Raw genomic sequence first — 22,091 nt, 5'->3', positions numbered from 1 at the left:
GAAAGTGAGGGTGAGGTGAACTAGGGAGTGATGTGAAGGGAAACAAGAAGTGAGAGCGAAGATAGAAGTGGAGGGTGGAGGTGAAAATGATGCAGAAGACAGCGAGGTGACAAGATAGAGAAGATATTGAAAGGAAAGAACGAGATTAAAGGGAGACACCTGAAGAAGGTGAAGTTAGTGATTCTGTGATACAGACAGCGAAGTAAGTAAATGACTATGGCAGCCATGTCAAGTCATTTTATAGTTGAAGAATAAAAAACCAAAAACCTACTTAGCGAGGATGATGATGAGGGGTGTGGTCAGCTACAGATAACGAGGTATTTAAGTGTCAATTTTGATATGATAATGGTGCAAAATTTTGAACATCCATAGACTCTTGAACAAGTGAAAAGATTCAGAAATTTTACAAACAAGTTAGCAGAACCAGGAGCAGACAACAGAAAGGTCACCATAGCAACATACTATATATGGGTCATCTCCTGTCCTTATACTATAGAGTCCCATATTACATATGAGAAGTTTTAATAATTGGGTGAAAAGCGTTTTAATACGAAGCTATCTTGGTCCGTCCTCAACAGTGTTAGATTTATGTTGTGTAAAGGTGGAGAGATCTTAATAAATGGAAAGAAGGACGCATAAAATATTTAGTATGTGCAGGTAAAAAGACCATGACATAACCGTAATGATGACATGATTTTTATCTTAGATATATGGACGCTTCTATTGAGCAATGTAAAGAGCGTTTATACAAGTAATAGAATGACTAAAAGATATGGTAAAACCTCCTTTTGAAGCTGAATTTATCACAGCAGATTGTTGTCAGTACAATGATAAATCCTAAATAAATTTATGTAATGTTTAATTTTTTTTTTAAAAATTTTAGACACGTTTACGAGATGTTTATGAAAATCCTGCGAGGCGTTTTTAATATGACCAGCTGTCAATTTCATTACATTATTCATTTGAATCTTATGATAAGCTCACATGATGTTACAAAATGCTTTGAAAACTTAAAGCCTGGAGCTTACTTTATTGGAACAACTTAGATTCCTATGAATTGATGTAAGAATATCTCAGACAATGCTTCAAATTCAACTTTGTTATTTTAGACGTCGTGTTACGTATGTAGGGTTATCAAAATGATGAGGGTCATTGGACTATTGGTAATGACATATATTCTGTGACTCTTGAATTTAGTCCGCATGATCAATTACCATTGTTTGGATGTAAATATCATTTTCAACTTGCTGGTGTTGTTAACTTACTGAATTTTGTCGTTACATTATCCCACTCCTTGTAGAGTAAGTAGTGTATCCATTTATCCATCTATCTATCCATTTATCCATCTATCTGTCCCATCTATCTATCCATTTATTCATCTATCTGTCCATTTATCTATCTTATCTGTCCATTATCCATCTATCTGTCCCATTTATTCATCTATCTATCCATGTATCCATCTATCTGTCCATTTATCCATCTATCTATCCATGTATCCATCTATCTGTCCATTTATCCATCTATTTTGTCCATATATCCATCTATCTATCCATTTATCCATCTATCTGTCCATTTATTCATCTATCCATTTTCTTTCTAGAATGCTCAAAGAATTTGATATGGAGGAAGTAGCTCATCAAAATTTTTATGATTTTTTCTCAGAGCACAAATTTAACCCTGAAGATGCACATTTACTCTTTAGAATGAAGGCATTCGACAAAGACGTAAGTTGCCATGACAACAAGGATGGTGGTTAAATACCTTGTTATTTTTAGGGATCAATTTCAACATTAGAATGGGAAGCTATTGGACTTTACTTAATATTTGTTTTTCAAAAGAGATGACCACCACCCATTCATTATTACAAACTAATAGTACTGTTAATACCTTCGACCACCTCTGCCACGCCCTCTTCCCCTTTATTCCTTCCCCCTCCCCTCCCTCTCCCTCGTCCTCGGTGATAATGGGAGTGCCCCCTAGATTCCGGATATTTAACAAGAGAATTCAATAACGTATCACACTGGTAACATCCGGTATGTTTAGTAGCTCCACCTACTAATGGAGTCTCCGTCTGTAATGACATCATAGGTAATATTAACTATTAATAACTAGTCACATGATCTTACTTTTTTGAAATCAACAATTAATTTAAATGCTCCACAGTCACACTCTTCATCAGTTTCTTTCAATATTATGTGCTCCATCAAAAAAATGAATAACTACAGGACATCTATAATAATAATTAACTTATTAATAAACTAGATAATAAGAGGGGGCTCCACTCACTTCAAATTATTGCAGTACATTTTCCATTGGGACCTACGAGAGGGGGTCAAGGAGAAGTACACCTGTGTCACATGTGATACAATGATCAATAGTTAATTGATCTCGTCCTTGAGGACAACAATTGTGAGGACAAAAGGAACAAGGCATTGTTTTGGGTGTGTCAGGGAATTGGAGGATTATTATAACAATATGGACAACAGTGAAAGTCTATGGGTAGACCCTGTTAATTAATTAATATTAAAAAATAGAAATTACTTTTCCATGAGCTCCAGAAAAAACAACAATTTCAAAATTATCTAGGGGACATTTTACTTCCTAAAAATGCAACAAAACAGGTTTTAGAAACCAGTTTATAAACCATTTTTACACACCTTGTATAGTTTTATGGATCCATTTTGAGGTAGACTATAAGTTTTCATCACAATGTGTACAATACAAGCGTTGTGGTTTTAGCTGGAATATAAGTCATGTAACCGATTACATTTACCACATCTATGAGAAATAATTTCTTATGCATGTACTGTTAATTAGAATACTACCTTGACATTGGACGACCAGAACCAGCAAACTGATGAAAAAGTGGCTTCAAATAACTCGTTCATACTTGGAATATTATCACGAAAATAACTAATTTTTCGTCTAAAAAATGTCTAAAGTGTGATCTAAAACTTGATTATAATTACCTGAATGGGTGGAGTCAGTGGGTGGAGTTTATATATCATTATTGGCATACCTTTCCTAATGCTATTAAATTGAGTTGTTCTTCATCAATAGCATTATATCATGTGTGGTTGAACTAACTCGGGATCTATCTGTAAAATGGATATATAAAAAGAGTAAAATGGATACATAAATGAGCAAATCATCCATAGAGTAGTATAATGGACATATACGTGAGCATAATGGACATATAACATAAGTAAAATGGACATATACATAAGTAAAAATGGATATATAAGCATGTACTTTTTGGTATCCATGAACTAGCACTATTCCTAATTGTGTTTGGCACTAGTCTCCGCCCACTATCAACATGTAGGCATAATTACGCGTACTTATATTTTCAATATGAATCTGGTATACTAGCATCCTTGTAATATGATGGAGAGAGAGAGAGAGAGAGAGAGAGAGAGAGAGAGAGAGAGAGAGAGAAGAGAGGTGAATAACAGTCTTGCTGATATTAATCACTTACTGTGCCAATTCCATGTTTTTCCATTAAACTAATCAATTCACTCTCCGATAAATAACCAGGGGGGTGTGGTCAAATGTTCCGATATACTTAACTATGAAGAAAATGGTATTAATAATGTAGAGACACACCCACTGTGTTATATCCCATTTTTCCTTTAACAAACTCTATTGAAATACAGGTCCTTAGCCTTATAATAGATTGCCAAGTCTGGATGGCAGTATAAACCCTGGGGTCAATTAATCTATTACTCCGACCAATGAAATGATTCCCGCCAAATTTAAACAAACTTCAGTTTGTTTATATTTACACTCTGGGAAGCAGCTGGCAGTTGTGTGTGTGTGTGTGTGTGAGAGAGAGAGAGAGATAACACATATATATATTCAAATATCATACCTGTTGCTAGGTAATGGTTTGTTATTAGAGAGTACACTTTCCATTGTATATCACTTAAAATGTTCTCGCGATACATTTTTCAATGGAGTTATTGGAGGGTGATCACCCACGTCCTTACCTCTCGCTAAACAGGAAATACCATACATCAAATAGCATATTGAATAAATTATATTAACTGTTAATACGAGGAACTTAATCTGAACATTCTAATAAGTGGTAATTTAATAGGGACTACAAGTTAGCCTGATGATTTAATAGATCCAGTTATAATTTTTGATGTAAATTCATGAAATTCATGATTTTTATCCAAGTCAGTGACTACAGATCGGTAAAATCAAATCCAGTTGGATATTTGTGGTCTCAGTAGCCGAAGGATAACTAATATAGCCCTGGAATGAGACTGAAAACTATGAATATCATTAAAGAGTATCAGTATAGAGACGTTCTTCTGCAAATCCATTGTTTGTTTGGGTCCCATATGTAAGATGAATATAGAAACAGGCTCTTAAAAGTTGCTACTGTGTGTAGAGCAGGGGGAGGAGCCTTGAGTGGCGAGATTTCTCACTCACTGACTCAACACTATTGGTAAATTTGAAGGCTTAGTTACCATGGCAACACTATTGCACCTTGTTGCTGTCTTTTCATTATGTAAATAAAGTGTAGAACAATTGGATTACCTATGATACAAACAAACGCTCTCTTTCCCACACACCTTAAGTTTCAACGAGATACACACAGATAAGCGACCTATTAATACGCTAATTAGCAAGTAAATAAAAAATTTTCTTACCTTACATCGTCGTTTCCAATATTCTGCTACAATGGTTTAAACTGTGTATTGTCATCATGACGTGAACACAGAACCAAGAGTTGGTGTCTGACATGGACGGCATATGAAATAACACACTGTTATTAAGTCCAGAATATAACAGACTGTGAGAGGGCATATAAAGGGCTTGTTAAAGGATGGGGGAGCTAACTTGAAAGAGTTTAGTTTGAAATCATAGTAAACGAGAGCACCCAATCCTCAGATCCAGTCTTGACGAGCATATCAACAGACCGAGACTCGTTCCAGTTTGGAAGTATGAGGTTATTAAAAAGCTTGAAATAGGGCTACATCAGTGATAGCAGAGAATCTAGCACGGAGAACAATCTTTACAATACTGTAATTATAAATCTATGTGACATCGCACTGAGAGGCTATGTGATCTAAGTGGTTTCATTACAGGCTGGACTTCATTAAATTACCTAGTATAAATTTAGATGGTGTTTAAGGAACGAACGGACTAGAGACAATGGATCATACTTCACAAACAGATATTTTTCGCCCTCTTATCACAGTCTAAACGAGCCACATAAAACTAAATAATCCACTCCTCTTGCCATTATAAGGAAATTTGAAAAATAATAATATATGCATACATTATACCTCTTGTCGGTATGGAAAGTAAGTATCGCTCAATGAGGGTACTGCCGTTATCTTTCTTCATTATCATCTGCATCATAAAGCTCTCACTGAGCTATTATAGTGATGCGTGGGACTTTATTCCACTCCAAATAGCGACGTTACCGGATCATGTGTCCTCAATTTGTTATACTTTGAGTGAAAGTCACATGGACATCACAACGGCATCACCACACATGAAGGGGGGGGGAAGGGGGGGCTCCTCAATGAGGGGGTGGGGGGGGGGATCCGCATCATAAAGCTACACCTACTAGGCATATGGGAGGGGGTATTTAATTAACTCATAGTACCGGGGGGGGGGGGTCCCATAGTTAACTTTGGGGGGGGGGGGGGGTTCACCATGACATTCACAGGACCAACACTGATGTCATTTTGATGCCTTGCCTGCTAATAGGGGTACGCCCTGCCCTAAAAGAGGGCAATTTTTCCCTCAATTCATATAGGACATCACAAGCAGTAACAAGATGATTTTCGCGATGGCATTGTTGTGAGAGAGGTATTTCAGCAATAGACTTAGCCAAAGACGGTTTCTCAGCTACCATTAATACAAGGACCATACTCTACTGGGCATGTGAAGGAGGTGTTTGGCTAATAATTTAATCCCCAGAATCAACTTTAAGCTAGTCGTATTAAGATGGTTAGGCTAATATATAATTCTCTTATATTATTAGTCTTTTATTTCAGCATGTCGAAACTTAAAGTACGTACTAGTGCTGAACAAGCTGAAGCAAAGAGAAAAGAAAAAGAGAAGAAAGTGAAGATTTGTATCGTGAAACCCCCCCCCCCCCCCCCCCCCCCCCCCCCCCCCAGATGAATCAATCTTTATTAAGGTATTGGTTATCACATGATTAATCATGTGTAGGTCATGTGATATCATATACAGCGAGCTGATGGTGATAAGGATGACGATGCTCTTAAAATGACAGAGGATATTTTAAAGGAGAACTCGGACGTTGGTACTTTATGGAGTTATAGACGAGAGATACTTGAAAGTAGACTAGAGACAATGTAAATATTATGTGTCCATTTTACTCAATATGATCCATTGTAGCTATAAATGTCATTAATATTTATATGCTGTCATTTATCCTTTCAGTTCTAAAGAAATTTAGATTCCTTATGTAACAAAGAGCTATTGTTACTGGCAAACAATGTCTCCGTGGCAACCCAAAGGCCTATTGTGTCTGGTTACACCGACGTTGGATCATGGAACATTCTCAAATCCCTAACTGGAACAATGAGAAATCTTTGTGTGATCTTTCTTGAAATATGATGAGAGAAACTGTAAGAGAATGGTGTGGGTTACTTATGTAAGGGTGTGGCTTTTTTTCTAGTTCATTGCTGGGACTATCGTCGTTACGTCATTAAGAAGGGGGGATAACTCCTAATGAAGAGTTCCAATATTCTACTGATAAAATAGCAACAATTTTTCTAATATTCAGCTTGGCATTATCGTAGTAAGCATCCTCCCCTGCTCCACCCATCATCAACAATGAAAAATGGAATTGAAAATGTAAGCATACTAAAAGGTTGATGTTACTTCGTCCATTAATTTTTTATGTATCTTTTCACTTTAATTATCTATCCATAATTTTTTTTATGCATCCATTTAGAATATGAACTGGTGCAAATGCGTTTTATACTGATCCTAATGACCTAAAGTGCTTGGTTCTATCACAAATGGTTGCTAGGGCGAGGTAATTATTAACATCATCCTTATCAACGAGTCATTGTGTATAATATATAGGAGATAAAAATGTTTCTGTGGTTGTATATTAGTTCAGAGAGGCCACACCCCTTCAATTTATATCTCATTTAATCAACCAATCAAGGTATGATATCATTATGAGTCTATGATGTCGTTTATGATGTCATTTATATTACAGCCTACAAAGGAACATCCAATTGTCATTGCTGTTGGAAATTCCCTTCGATACATATCACTGAATCTGATTGGCCAAAAAGCATGTGGTCATGTGACCTGTCAGAATGTGTAATACCATATATGGAGGACACCATAGTTAGTGTCAAAAATGGAGAATGCTCTGTTAAAGTGACTCTATGTGGAAGGTATTGTTATTGTTCCTTTAGCAACATTTGTAACAAATTAATTAAGAAGGATATAAAGTTGGACTTAAGTAGTTACTATGGTTACTATAGTGCTATGGTTACTGTAGATGGTGACCATAGTTCATGGATTGGTAATCTGGATGATATATTCAAGTCCGTCATATGGGTAGCATCAAGTGTGTCTTATCATCAGAGTTAGCAATGTGTCGAGAATTACTTCAGTGGAACGCTGATAATAAATGTATGGTTTAAAAGAGGATGACCCTTTATTAATTATTTCTAATATAGGGTGTTTGTTAAAAACTTTACAATTGTTAGAAGCTATGATCATTGCTCAACATCATGAAGAAATATTGGAATTGTTTGAGAAGCTGTTAGTGTGTGATCCTTTAAGACGAGGTTATTATCTTGACCTTAGTAAGTAGATGTAAGCTATTTCAAAATACATGTGTATTTTCCTTATAAGGAAGTCGTCATGTGACAGGTATGATTTGAGACGAGAATTAAATAAAGAGTCTAAACTACTTGATTTATCAAACAAAGTCAGTTCATACTGAAACTGAAAAATATATATAATTAATTATTAAATTGCAGGGTCTTACTAAATTGGATTATACTTAAACACATGCTCTTTATAGGACAATTAAAATTAACTGATAATTGCCTTGCTATTAATTCATTAGGGGGGCTACGAAATTTAAAGAGTATCAGACCCTCTTATTTGATGGTAATCAGTTAGGGGCAGTTCCCTCAGTAATTAGTGAATTAACTAGTTTAAAATGTTATCACTCAAATATAATAGTAAGTTTATTAACTAATCAATTTAATTAATTACAGGGTTGTGTCACACCCACTTTAGATATTGAAGAGGTGGAGTCATTAATACATTAAAATCTTTGTTATTGCTGGAAGAACTTGACCTCTCTCGTAACCAATGTGTGAATTAGATGAATGGAGGGGTGTGGTCTTGACCACACCTACCTACTCTTTCAAAATTAAACAACGTACTAATTGAAACTGAATAAGAGGTGTGGCCATGACAGACCTTATAATATTTCAAAATTACTCAATGTAAATCTTATTATTAGGACCATTGATAAATAACGAGTATATTAATAACTTAATTAACATAAGTTATTAAAATTACATGATGAGCACACCTCATGCCGCCTGGTCCTTCGTCTCTATCATCCTCTCCATCATATACCTCATTTCTTTTCCCCAGCCCCTCTCGTTTCCTCATAATTATGAAGATGAACTACTTCCATTTCATCAGTTATGTCTAAGTCATTAGTTTTTGAGGAAGTAGAGAATTCAGAGACTAGGAATGGAATGGATAGATAGTTGATAAGTTATTATTAAAAATGGATGGATAAAGAATGATGGATGGGCAGGTAAATGGTATGAATAAGTTTGTAAATGGACTTACTGCTAATTCATCATCATCATTAATAAAATTATCTTCTGGAAACTGGACATCAAATTTGAAATATAAATTCCCTTTTAATGACGGTCTCTTGTGGTGGGCATACCCTCGTCAATCAATCCTCTAATAGACCCTCTAATCAGATAGATGAATGGACAGACCAAACAATTAAATAGCCAAATGGACAGATACTTACCTGGAAAGAGGACTTCTCCAGGAGTACTGTGAATGGCGATCTTACCCGATCATCAAGATGATCAAGGACAAATGTAAAACCACACAGAGCATCAACTAATGTAATAGTTTTCTTTATAAACAAATCGACTCCTTTCCTTTAAAAAGAGGATGGTCTAATTCTTGGATGACTGCAATGACATCACCAGTATCCATGTCAGGCTAAAAGGGGCGGAGACTAGTTATTTACTCAATTAATTAACTTACAGCTTGATCTCCAGCACCTCTGAGTTGGATTTTTTGATTATGAAAACATACCGGGAGTAATAGGAACCTGTGATAGTCATGTGATGTCAAATTAATGTCATATGATTGTCATGTGACTTACTTCCATTTTACATTCTTCTTCCAACACTTGCTTCCCTTTGCACTTTTTACAGCGATCTTTTTCTTAACAAAAGTACCTAAGAGAGAGAGAGAGAGAATATGTCTTCAACAATTACTTCACAAAAACTATTTACCTGATCCATTACAATCACTGCATTGACCTCTCATTTGTTGAACCATTCCAGGACCCAGCTGGCGATGAGTAACTTGTATCCCTGTCCACGGCATTTACGACAAGTCACACTGGTTCCTGATTTCGACCCCTGATCTAATAAATATTAAAATTAAAGGGTTTGAAGATGAATTTAATTACCCAGAACATTGCGAGCATAACACTTTCTTTTAAATTCTAAGTTTTTTTGTAGTGCCATTATATGCTCCTCCAAGGTTACTCTAAAAACAACATATCACATGACAGTCATGTGAGAGTCATGTGACTTACTCTAAAGGAAACATTAGGGCTCAGGTTTTGATCTTTGCCTCCTATAACCACCTGTTAAATTCAATTGATATGATTATCACATTACATTTGTGACAATACCTCTACCGCCAAAGAGACCTCCTTCAAATATACTTGAAAAGATATCTCCGCCTACAAAACCACCCCCACCTACACCCAAAAAACACTATTTATAATAATTACATTAATAATGGATGTCATTATGACTCACTTCCTGGAAATCCATCATCCCCATGCCTCCATTCCAGAGTCTCCATCTTTAAAAGCATCATACCAAATCGATCGTACAATTCTCTTTTCTCAGGAGCAGATAAGATTTCGTATGCAAATTGAATGGACTTAAACTAGGAATTATAAAAAAATAATAATAAATTCTTTAAATTTTTATTACTTTTTCGTCAGCTTCTTGTCCTGGATTTTTATCAGGATGGTACAGTCTTGCTCTAAGCGATGATATGACTACAAAATAATAATAAAATAAAGAGAAAAATCAAATCTGATCTTACTCTTCTGATATCAGAATCAGAAGCATTTGGGGGACTTCAAGTATATCATATAACTCGGTATCAGCCATGATCACGTGATTAAAAAACCTACAGAATATTTATGACAAGTTTGAAACGACGATCGTTTTATCGCTACTATGGAGACTTCTAGAACGTAGATCCTTCCCCTTCACACAGACCACACCCTATACCATGCTATATATCGTGAGCCACACCCACAGTCTGCAAGCATGGCTGAAAGGTAATAGAGTGCATATCTATTTTGTAAATGCTTTCTTTCTTTAGTGCAGAGAGCTGTTATCATATGGGACATGATACTTACAAGGTACCAATGAGGTGTTTGGCCTCAATAGGGAACATTTGAGGAAACGACTTAAAGATAATGGATGGAGCCCCTCTGGGGCTGTTGTTTTTTAGAGGGAGGCAAAGAGACTCTGCGGTATTGTTCTGATGTGAGCACATGTGTTTCGTCAGGTAAATGGATGGAGTCAGTGAAATTCATTCTGTATACAACTCCTCCCATTAATTAGGAGTCTTATTCAATTGGTTATTTGGTTTAAGTGAACAGAATTGTTATGGTGCTTTAGATGTGGACAGTGGGCGTGCCATTATATTTGTGCCACGCCTACCTGACGAGTATGCGTTTGGATGGGAGAGTAAGTTCTTTTATTGATCCATATTTGCAATATGTCCATTTTGTTAGTCCATTAAAAGTTTATAAAAAATGAAATTTTTATTTTTTCAGAATTTATCTCCAGAATACTTTAAAAAGAAATATTGTGTAGACTCTGTGTTCTTGTTGATGGAGGTCATCTCTGATAAAAAATAGATTTTTACTATATCTATAGATTTCTACAGTACTTGCGGATATGAAGCCCTCTATGTTAATGCTTTTGGTAAGATAGATTGTTTTCTGTCTGACGTCTCTCTGTCTCTCTCTTTCACAGAATGGCGTCAATACAGACAGTGGAAGTACTTGCAAAGAGGCGTGGTTTGATGGCATTGGAAGGGGTAATTAAGTCACTTAACTATCATCTGACTGTCACCTGATATTAATTGTTATAGTTTCACTGATGTTTATTGATAATAAGCTCTTACATCCTGAATTATGGAATGGTAAGATATACTGGTTAAAAAAACTGGTTTGACTGGTTTAATCATGTGATAGTCGTTCTGTGATCAAAACAGCAATGGAAATACAAGTCCTACGTTTACTCAAATCCATCAGTAGCAAAAGCCCATGTGAGGTAGGGGTGTGGTTAGATGGCGGAGTTTAGCTTGATTATTTTAGGTTATGCGTAATATTAAGCCAGGTATGATTGAGTATCAAAGGAGAGTTTATTTCTCCATAGTTGCTATAGTAACGGAGGTTGTCGTCATGTATCCTATACTTGTGTCTGTGGATCGTATGTTAATTTATAGTTTATAATAACTTTGTCATTGATTATCATAATTAGAGGGAATAACTCGTCAGTCCTTCATTATGGACATGCTGGAGCTCCTAATGATCGAGTCATTCAAGATGGAGACATGTGGTAAGTTTAGTATTTCCTTTTCTTTGAGTATTGTCTCTCCTTAAGTCTTTTTTGATATGGGCTGTGAGTACTGGTTGTTCTCTGCTGATTTACCTGCTCCTTTCCTGCTAATGGTAAAATTTATGAAGATCAAAAGTTTGATATATAATGCTGTTATCGTGCTAATCGTGCTGTAATGTCTGCGTTAACCTGGTATCAAGTGGGGTCGATATGCATTATCTGCTGAGATGAGTTATTGACGGCACGTGTGGAAATGGGATTTGTTAGTAGGTGACGTTACTGAGATGATGAAAGTCCGTCTTGGAGCTGTTTTCATGCCTCATGGTTTTGGGACACTTTATGGGATGTGATGTACATGGACGTGGGAGGTTCCTGAGGTGAGTAGCCACACCCATTCAAGTGGGTGGACTTTGTTAATTGCTTGATTAATAGGGTACAGAAGGAATTGATGAGCCTGGTTAAAGAGTCTTCGTACTGTCCGTGAACTACAAGAGGGAATGTGTCTAACAATAGAACCTGGTTGCTATTTCATTAATTGTGTGGGTGGATCATATATCCATATATTAATACTATATATTAATTGATGAGTTATACGTCCATTCATTAACTAGTTATGCATCCATTTATCCACGATTTTTTACAGTTACTTGATAAAGCTCTTCTTGACCAAAGCAGTCATGTTTCCTCTAAATAAAGATATGTTAATGAAATTTCGAGGCTTGGTGGTGTTACGAATTGAAGATGATATCATTGTGACATCATCAGGAAATGGAGTTATTGACTGATGTCCCACGAACTGTTGAAGAGATTGAATCAATGGATGCAACGAGGCGAGAACAACTCTGGGCCAAGAAAACTAACAATAGATTGAATTAATGTGTAAAATATTGCATTAGGTTTTAACTTTAGTATACGGATCTGGGTTCATTTCCCCGTTTTATTTGCGTATAAAATTTCAGAATGTTTCCGTCACGTCCGTATACATTCCACGTGGTACAACACTGGAAGGGTGCTGATGGCAGGAGAGTTAGAGCGTATTTCTCCCCTTCTCCTTAGTCCAGACACTGAGACTATTCGACAAGTAGGTCAGATTTAATATAACTTTGTCATAACTCTTTTTTAGGGGACAGCTGAACTTCAAGCCCTTTACAAGAATCCGTGGTTTTATTAGATGGGCTGTGTCACGTGATACGAACTTGAGAACCCTATGTATGTAATATTATGTATACGTTCAACAAAGTAATGTACATGACTTTGAGATAGAACAATTGTCGGTGTAGTGTTACGTAAGAAGCTTGTTCAAGTTTGGAGGCAGTTATCGCAGGAATATCGTGAGAGGTAATCTATTATTAATGCTTTTAATTAATGGTTGTCATGGAAACCTTTTAGTTTGAAGAATTACTTGTTCCAATGTTTGTCCAGTGAAATGCAGTGAGTTGTTTGGTTGCTATGGTACACATGACACATACAACATTTCATATAGTTCAATTAGTTTCAGAGCTGCTGCCTAATTTGGTGAGTTAGTTCATTATCAGACCAACTTGGTTTGAGTATGAGTACTTAGAACTCATTGGTCCCTAGTATTAGGTGAGTTGTATTCTTTTTTTTTTTTCTTTCTTTTTTTTTTTTTGCTAATTTCTTTTTTTGAGTTCTATCTCATAACCAATGGCCAGAGTGTATCTGGTATTTATTATGCAAAATTGTCAAAATGATGACCCAATACGACTTTTTTTTTTTTTTTTTTTTTTTCTCGGATTTTTTTTTTCGTATGTGAAACACACTCCCATTTTTGTTACTCACATACTATTGGTAATTAATCAAAATGAGGACCTAATACGACAAGGCGGATGAAACCACAACCCACTGATTGGTATGCTGTTTTGAGTTAAGTAATGGAAACAGCTGCTTTCCAGGTAACTCGTCTCATAATTACATCATTTATGATGCTCCATCCTCTCTAGCTCCACCCACAATATATCCAATTATTAACATTATTTTCATCAGCTTTAAGTAACGAAAGAAGTAAAATGGGACCTTTATTATGCACTAAAGTAGTGGGTGGAGTTCCCCATTACCATATTTGTAATCAACTTTAGATCATTAACATCAATGGTAGAATATTTAAAAGAAGACGACGAATATGGTTAGTATCGCATGACAATCACATGATTGGTTGTTATTTATTAGCCTCACTTTCGAACTCTCATTCCTAAAGCATTACAGGCCATCAAAGCATTGATATCAGAGGACGAGGTCAGTGACCCCTTCTATCTGATGGTGGTCTGTACTTTACTTTGATGTGGTCTATAGAATAAAGCATGTGATGCTATGGAATTATTGATGAATTGATGGAATGCGATATCAATTTAATTAGTCCCTTTTATTAGACAATTAGTGGAATTTTGCTTGGAAGTAAGTCACAGGACTATCATGTGATCTGACATTATGCGTATATGACTTAGATCGGTAGTGATCCTAATCTTGATGAACCTATCCGAGTCAAAGCTTTATCAAACACTAGGATTTTTAGCAGAAGTAAAGAAAAAAGTAAGTTATATATAATTATTATATATAATTAATTGTTTTAAATATTATAGTCTTTGTTAAAGTTAAATTATTATCCAATACTTCAAACTATATTTGTCTATAATGGCAAACTGGACAAAATGACGACTCTGATGACGATGACGATTATTGAGTGACCACACCCACTTCTCCTCAAGCTGAAGCCAGTCGGGTACTTATCTACTACCCCTACTTAATAGCATGTATATGAAATTTTGGTTCTAGATCAACTAGCATTGAATTTACCTTCAGAGAAGATGGTTCACTTCAGTGTAAGTTGTACTTATTACAGGTATTTTTTAAAATGTCTCTATAGCTTGGATATATACAACCATGGCTACAAAACGAGTGCCTTCCTTTACAGAGAGAGTGCTCTCAGTGCTGTTGGCGTTATATCTGAAGGCTGTGCTGAATATATTAGGAAAAAGTAATTATAGAATAATAGCAGGGGCGATTAATTTTATTCTCTCTTTTTTCAATAGTCATTTGTCAAGTTAGTTCAGTTTATTTATCTGGGATTGGAATATCTGATCAAAAGTAAAGAATGCTGCATTATTTTCATTGGGCCAGTTCTCGGAGTATTTTACAGGGATAATATACCTAACTAGTATACTAGAGAATATAAACTAGTATACTTGAGAATATAACTAGTATATTATTGTATATTATCACTATTCTTTGTGTAGCCTGAAATAAGTCAATTCAGTTCAGACTTGTTACGGCTTTGTTCCAATTTCTTGACCATGCCCTCAATCTAGGGGGTGTGGTGGACCCTCTATCACTCGGAACATTTTATGCTGTAGAAATGTTTGTGAAAATTTAGGCAAGTACAACAAAAAAAGTTATTCACCATTATCTCCGGTAATAGGTGCCGATCTTCTGCCATATCTTCCAGTATTGATGGACAAGCTTTGTTTATTACTTACAGAGACTATGTAAATGAGTCATTGTGATGTCATATGATGGTCATATGTATATTTTAATAGAACTTTAATTGTTAAAGAACTGGCATCAGCTGTATCGGGAGCAATAGGTAGTAAGACCATTATATTACAATAATATAGTAATGGTGTTTGTAGCTTATGCTGTTTGGTGAAGGTTTGTGTACCTTATTTTCAGAAGACCCTGAGTCTTTAAAAGTAATTTTAGAATTTTCATTTTACTTGTGACTCTATGTATAAATAGAGTTATCTTGTTGCCGTATCAACAAGACATGATTGTACTGCAGGCACAGCTGTTGGTATGTGATTGTTGACTGTGTTAATTATGTGTGTGGGTGTGATCTAGATACACTTGGGACAATGGCTAGAACAATGGGTGTGAGTAATTTTAGACCTATCGCTGAAGAATGTGTGCAACTTGGAATGGTATGAATGAATGGATTATTGAACAGAGGACTGATTTTTTATTTATTATTATTTAGTCTCTTATGACCAGTGAAGATCAGATCTACGGAGATCAGTGTACGTCAGATAGTACAATATATGGTCCTATTCACACACACACACACAGGTATGGTATGTTAGCCTCCGTATCAAAAGTCTTACGTCAAGATATGGTCCAACATCTACCAAAAATTATACCACGAATGATTGAATGCTCTTAATTGTGATGAAGGTGTACAAGTCAGTATCTCCCTCTCCTTCACATTTCACACTATCACAGGCTTACTACTCATCTTTTGCTGTCCCCATTCTTGATTTGATGATGAACCTGGTGATGAATCTATTGACAGCTTAGAAGATGACCAAGATATTGAGGGGTATGGAGTCATAGGTAGTCATGTGATATGTCATGTGACCATACAGGATATGCAGTAGAAAATCATATATGTGAAGAAAAAGAGGACACTTGCAATGCAAATAGCAGAGATTGCTGAAAATGTTGAGTAAGTATTTTTTACATATTGAATTTATAATTCATTTTTTTTATCACAAGCACTCTGTTTCTGCCCTATTTGATGATTGTTTTAAAGAGATTAGAATTCTTGTGATGTGAGTATGCCCCTGTTAATTACTTAGTTTATTATTTTAATTTAGCATTCAGCTATATCGTACGTAAAAGCCTCGATAACATCATTAGGCAGATTATGTATTGTGTGGTATCACCCTGTCATTATCGCTGGATATAACGGGGAAGAAAAAAGTTAGTTATTAAAGGGTTAAATAATTTATTATATGTCTTATATAGCATCATTAATATGCTTATTAATTCGACTTTGAACAACATGTCTGCAAGTGCTCGTACTGATGGTGTCTCTACAGTTGTCTTGGCAACATTAGATAGTATTGAGACTGTTTTGAAGGGTTAAAAGGACGTGGGTGTGTCCTCGAACATACAGTAGTTGAGAGTTTAGTGGGTTACAGTGGAAGATATCCTTAATAATAGGTAAGTGTGGTCTCTATTTATCAGTATAGAAATTATTTCTTTCTAGGCTCAATGTCAAGAAAGACGATGTGAGGAAACAACATTTGAATTTCAAAACAGTGATGTTGCAGAAATTGATGGCCTGTTATTATGAGACAGCTGGCAGTATTATGGTCCTTTAGCCACTATGGTGGGCGGAGCTAATATAATGAAGTTATTAAAACCTATGTTTGAGCTTTTATGAACAACTGGTAATCAATATTAATAACTATTAATAATTATTAATTATTATTGTTAGACTCATGATAGTTCTGTTTGCTACTCGATCATTTGTTATTGGAACATTTGCTGAGGTAAGCTCCTTAATAAGTGGTTAATTAACTAAAGTTTATCAATTAGAATAGTTGATGGGTGTGGCTCTGCTAGTTCAGAGTTGGCTGGTGCTCTTATCCATTGTTCACACTAGGGATGAGTGATAAAAAATGATGAAGTTTGTTAGTAATAGTGTTATGGAAATGGGAACATTAGCAGCTAATGCCCTTCCTGAAATGGCAAGGTTATTTGTGATCTCACATGACATCATTTAGTAATATAATAAGATCACATGACATCATATGGGATAAATTGCATTGTGATGTCATGATGATGTCATGTGATGTTACAAAACAATATTATGATAATACAATGTATGATGTCATAACCACATTATGATGTCATCATGTCACATGACAAGGTTATAATGTCATGTTGATCTCATCTAGTCAATATCCGGAGATCTTGAGGTGCTCTGTTTGGACTAGCCCAAACTCGACATAATGGTCGTCTCATGGACAACATTTGTGCAGCTGTCTGTCGCATGATAACAGCAACAAGACAGAGTACCTTTAGAACAAGTAATCATAGATTACTAATGAAGGGGCATACTCATTATATGAGAGTAATATAGTCCATATTAGGCTATAGTTATAATTGAGTTATCTAATGTAGAGTACTATTAACTTATACAATAGGTATTACCAGTGTTACTACAAAATTTACCATTAAAAGAAGATATGGAGGAAAATGAGACAGTTTACAGATGTATGTTCAGTTTACTCAATACAGGCAATATAGCGGTAAGAAATGGGCGAGGTCATTTAATTCAAGTGGGTGTGGTTACATTACTTTTTTATTATTAGATCATGAATAACTTGGATCTTTGTATATTAAAGCGTTTGCTACAGAATTATCTGGTGATAAATTACCATCAGGTAAATATAATGACAGTATTATACATGTGTTGTTCTTATTAAATGTCTTATCTTTTAGATCTCCGATCTCAAATGATTCAAATACTACATGCTTTGCATATTCAATGTAGTCAACAATTTGAAGCGGCTATTGCTTGTCTTCCTCCTGGCCACACCCAGATATTAGCGAAAACTCTTACATCACCAAACTGGATTACCCAATACTAATGACAATGTTTAAGGTAATAAATTGTATATAAAACTGAACATATCTTTGTATTAAAATAATAATACCTGCAAATTAAATTTAATCCCTTGACAACTAACATCAGTTATGTTAATAAATCTTTTTTGATTTTTCTTTTTTTCTTTTTCATTTTATCATCATGTACTGGTTCTGATCCTTGCCTTAAACCACGGCCACAAATAGTGTGACCCAGAGCTTATAAAATGCAAATATTGGGATCTATACCAGAAATAAGAATTGTTTATCTAATTAACAATACAAAAGTAATATTGCACTCACTATTAACCATAGAATCCAAATATAATTACTGATAGATGATAAACATTGTAGAATGGAGAACAGTAGTAAATGACATCCTTAGAGTACCTAAGAGGAAAGTCCTCGTAATCTTTGAGTTAATGAGATTAATCTTACTCAGACATCCAGGAATCTTCCAGATCAGCCCCTGCATCAATTACATCACCTTTATCATTAAAACTTGCTTGACTGAGGTATCGTAGCATCCAATGACCACACCCATGATTAAAAACAGCAAATACAACTGCAAACTACATATATTGTACATTTAATAGCATATATATTAACACTTACTATAGATACTATAGTGACAGGGTATTGTACCACCATATAAAGAAGATTACCTGTGTCAATTGGACTATCTACAAAGTAATCATTAAATTGATTGGGTCCATTGAGAATTAACATACTGTTGTAATGACTGAAAACCTTCAAATAAACTTCAAAGTAGACTGGTTGTCTTGGTATATTTCCTTTTGACCCTTTCTCCTTTCCTTTCCTTGGCTATAAGAAAATAAATTATTTGTAATAACTCTCTACTCACCATTTTTCTACTTCTAATAAGTGATCACTGCCACGCCCCCTACAACTGAGCGTGCGCAATAGAGTATTACAAGCATGTGTTGCAATCTCTTTGGCTGACATTATAAGAGGTGGTGGTAATTTCGGTGAATAGATAAGAGAGAGAACATGCAGATCTTTGTTCAAGGCCAGCAGCTACACACAGTCAAGTGTGTGAGGAGACAACGGTTGAGGATCTCAAGGAATTCTGTCTGAGGTATAGGCATTCATTATATTTGGGTATTGTTATTGGTGTGCCCCTGTCATTAGGTTGAGGGGTATCCCATCAGTGAACAAGTGATTTCGTTTGGAGGTGTACCACTTGATAACGAACTATGTGTTACGGAAGTGGTACCTATTTTGTCTACAGTTTCTGTCACTGCTAGAATGATGGAGGTAACTCCTTACATCTTTAGGCCTTTATTTAACCATTTATCCACTCTTAGGTAAGTCCATGGATCTCTAGCCCGTGCTGGTAAAGTTCGTGGGCAGGACCCTAAGGTAATTACTGTTTAATTACTGTCTAATATTTTTATTATTTTTGGCATTTAAAAGTTGAGCCACAGGAGAAGAAAAAAGAAGAAGACAGGACGTGCCAAGAGACGTCTACATACAATCGACGATTTGTTAATGTCGTTGCTACATTTGGACGCAAGAAGGGACCTAATTCAAATGCCCCTTAATTATTTGATGTTATAATTGGATTTTATCTGAAGTGCTTCGTGTATGCAAATCCTTAATGATCCAATAAAACGAAACTTACCTAAAAATAATATATATAATAATTAATTGAAAGTTGTTTAATGTTTAATTACTTTTCATAAATAAAATTAATACAAACTACAATAAATAATTAATATTAAATTTTTACTGCTACTATTAATAACAGATTATTGACACTCTAACCGCGTTATTTATAGCATCATTACTAGAAAAGGTACGAAATACCACTATTTCGTACAAGACGCCATTTGAATGCTTGTTACTAAAAATAGAATCATTCAGTTCTATTTTTATCATTCGCAACAGGTTGGGTGGTCAGTGAATGTAAGCAATTCTTTCTACCGATCAAGGAGCCCTGAAGATCTGTAACTAGTTAAAGACAAACCTCTACAGAGACAAAGAAGGTTAGATAAGTTACTTAATGATATAGTAGTCTATCAAAACGATTTGACTAGAATATCAGCATATAGTAAAGATGATAGTGATATAGTTTATGTGTTATAAATAATAATTTTAAATATTAAGATATTCTTTTGAATATAGTTTTAGTGATTCTTTGTGTCTAATCTATAGCACTCTATATGTCTTTGTTAATAGCATAGATATATACTAAGTAGTGTTTAAACCTCATATGTTGTTAATTAGGTAATTGATAATAGGGTCATTATGACACTATCTCATTTCTATTGGTCAAATGTCTTTGTCATATTTTACAAGATGTTATATGACATTTAATATGCTATTGTATTATCAGTTGATATTATGGATGATTTACATATTTTTGTAAATTACACAACTCAGACCAAAGTTTTATACTCTATAGATTATATCATACTTTACTTCCTATTATACCTTCCTCTCTCCTTCTCACCCTGTCTCTCTCTCTCCTCTCTCTGTCTGTCTGTCTCTGTCTGTCTGTCTCTCTCTTCTCTCTCTCCTCTCTCTCCTCTCTCTCTCGCTCTCTCTCTCTCTCTCTCTCTCTCTCTCTCTCTCTCTCTCTCTCTCTCTCACTCTCTCACTCTCTCACTCTCATTCTCAAAGTATATCAATGAAGGAATATAAAGTAGTTGTATTGGGTAGTGGTGGCGTCGGAAAAAGTGCCCTAACTGTAAGATTCGTAGCAGGACAATTTGTGTGAAAAATATGACCCCACCATCGAAGACTTTTATAGAAAGAAATCGACCTAGATGGGTCACCGGCTGTGATTGAAATCTTAGACACAGCAGGCACTGAGCAATTTGCATCAATGCGAGATCTTTATATCAAAATGGTCAAGGTTTTTATTGGTATATTCAATCATAAATCAACAATCATTCATTGATATAAAACCGTTAAGAGATCAAATTTTACGAGTTAAAGGTGTTCAAAATGTACCAATGTTGCTTATCGGAAATAAATGTGATTTAGAAGCAGAGAGAGCTGTGTCTAACATGGATGGAGACGTACTAGCTCAATCCTGGAATTGTCCTTTTTTTGAAACATCTGCCAAACTAAGAAGAACGTTGAAGTAATTTTTGTGATGTAGTACGAGAGATACTTAAAACAAAGTCAAAAAAAGGTGATGGCGGTTGTTGTACCTTATTATAAGAATTAGAAGGAATAATTTCTTAACTGTTGGATAAAAGAACAAATCTCTCTATCTTTGTTGCTGTAGTTTTTTATACATATTGTGTTATTTTGTTGATCTCTTCTCTCTGTTAATTTTCAAGTCAATTTTTTTGTGGTCAGCTAACTCATCCTCTGTTTATCGAACTGCGCATGACATGTTAGTTAATTAACTATTACCTTATTAATATTATTTAATAGTAATTATTTAACAGAAGTTATGATTTTCATGTCAGTTTTGTCATTTCTTATTAATACAGCAATTGTATGAGTACGTCTCTTGTAATGGCTATAATAATTATAATCATGTTTTTAAAAGAAATTCTTTGTATTAATAAACTGAAAAATATTTTATCTAAATGGGCACATGTTATAATGACTGTTGCGAATTTTTCATATCAATGAATATCATTAAAATTATATTATAAATGACTTCAGGTTACTCCCTCCCTACCACTATAGCTCCATCAGCTATGAATATCATTAAAAGTGACTTAGTCACTCCAATATATCTAAAATGCTTAGGTTTACAATCTTTACTGACAGGTAGCCAAATATTAGCACATATATCATACCCTACATTTATAGACATACACTCCTATA

At 35.1% G+C, this 22,091-nt stretch overlaps 1 protein-coding gene and 3 pseudogenes across 1 annotated transcript; 3 read left to right on the top strand and 1 right to left on the bottom strand.

The window, feature by feature from the left end:
- Positions 1-2,282: 2,282 nt before the first annotated feature.
- On the bottom strand, positions 2,283-5,376 carry LOC121374679 (annotated as a pseudogene).
- Positions 5,377-6,021: 645 nt separating this feature from the next.
- LOC121374678 lies at positions 6,022-6,717 on the top strand. Its single transcript, XM_041501784.1, has 3 exons — positions 6,022-6,100; positions 6,597-6,620; positions 6,671-6,717. The coding sequence occupies exons 1-3, from the start codon at positions 6,022-6,024 to the stop codon at positions 6,715-6,717; spliced, it is 150 nt and encodes a 49-aa protein (XP_041357718.1).
- A 4,936-nt stretch (positions 6,718-11,653) lies between these two features.
- On the top strand, positions 11,654-12,770 carry LOC121374677 (annotated as a pseudogene).
- Positions 12,771-20,931: 8,161 nt separating this feature from the next.
- Positions 20,932-21,470, top strand: LOC121374676 (annotated as a pseudogene).
- Positions 21,471-22,091: the final 621 nt, after the last annotated feature.

Source organism: Gigantopelta aegis, chromosome 6 (assembly GCF_016097555.1).
Source record: "Gigantopelta aegis isolate Gae_Host chromosome 6, Gae_host_genome, whole genome shotgun sequence".
Classification (NCBI taxonomy): domain Eukaryota; kingdom Metazoa; phylum Mollusca; class Gastropoda; order Neomphalida; family Peltospiridae; genus Gigantopelta; species Gigantopelta aegis.
Note: the sequence above shows the minus strand (reverse complement) of the source record. Positions and strands in the feature narration are given on the sequence as shown.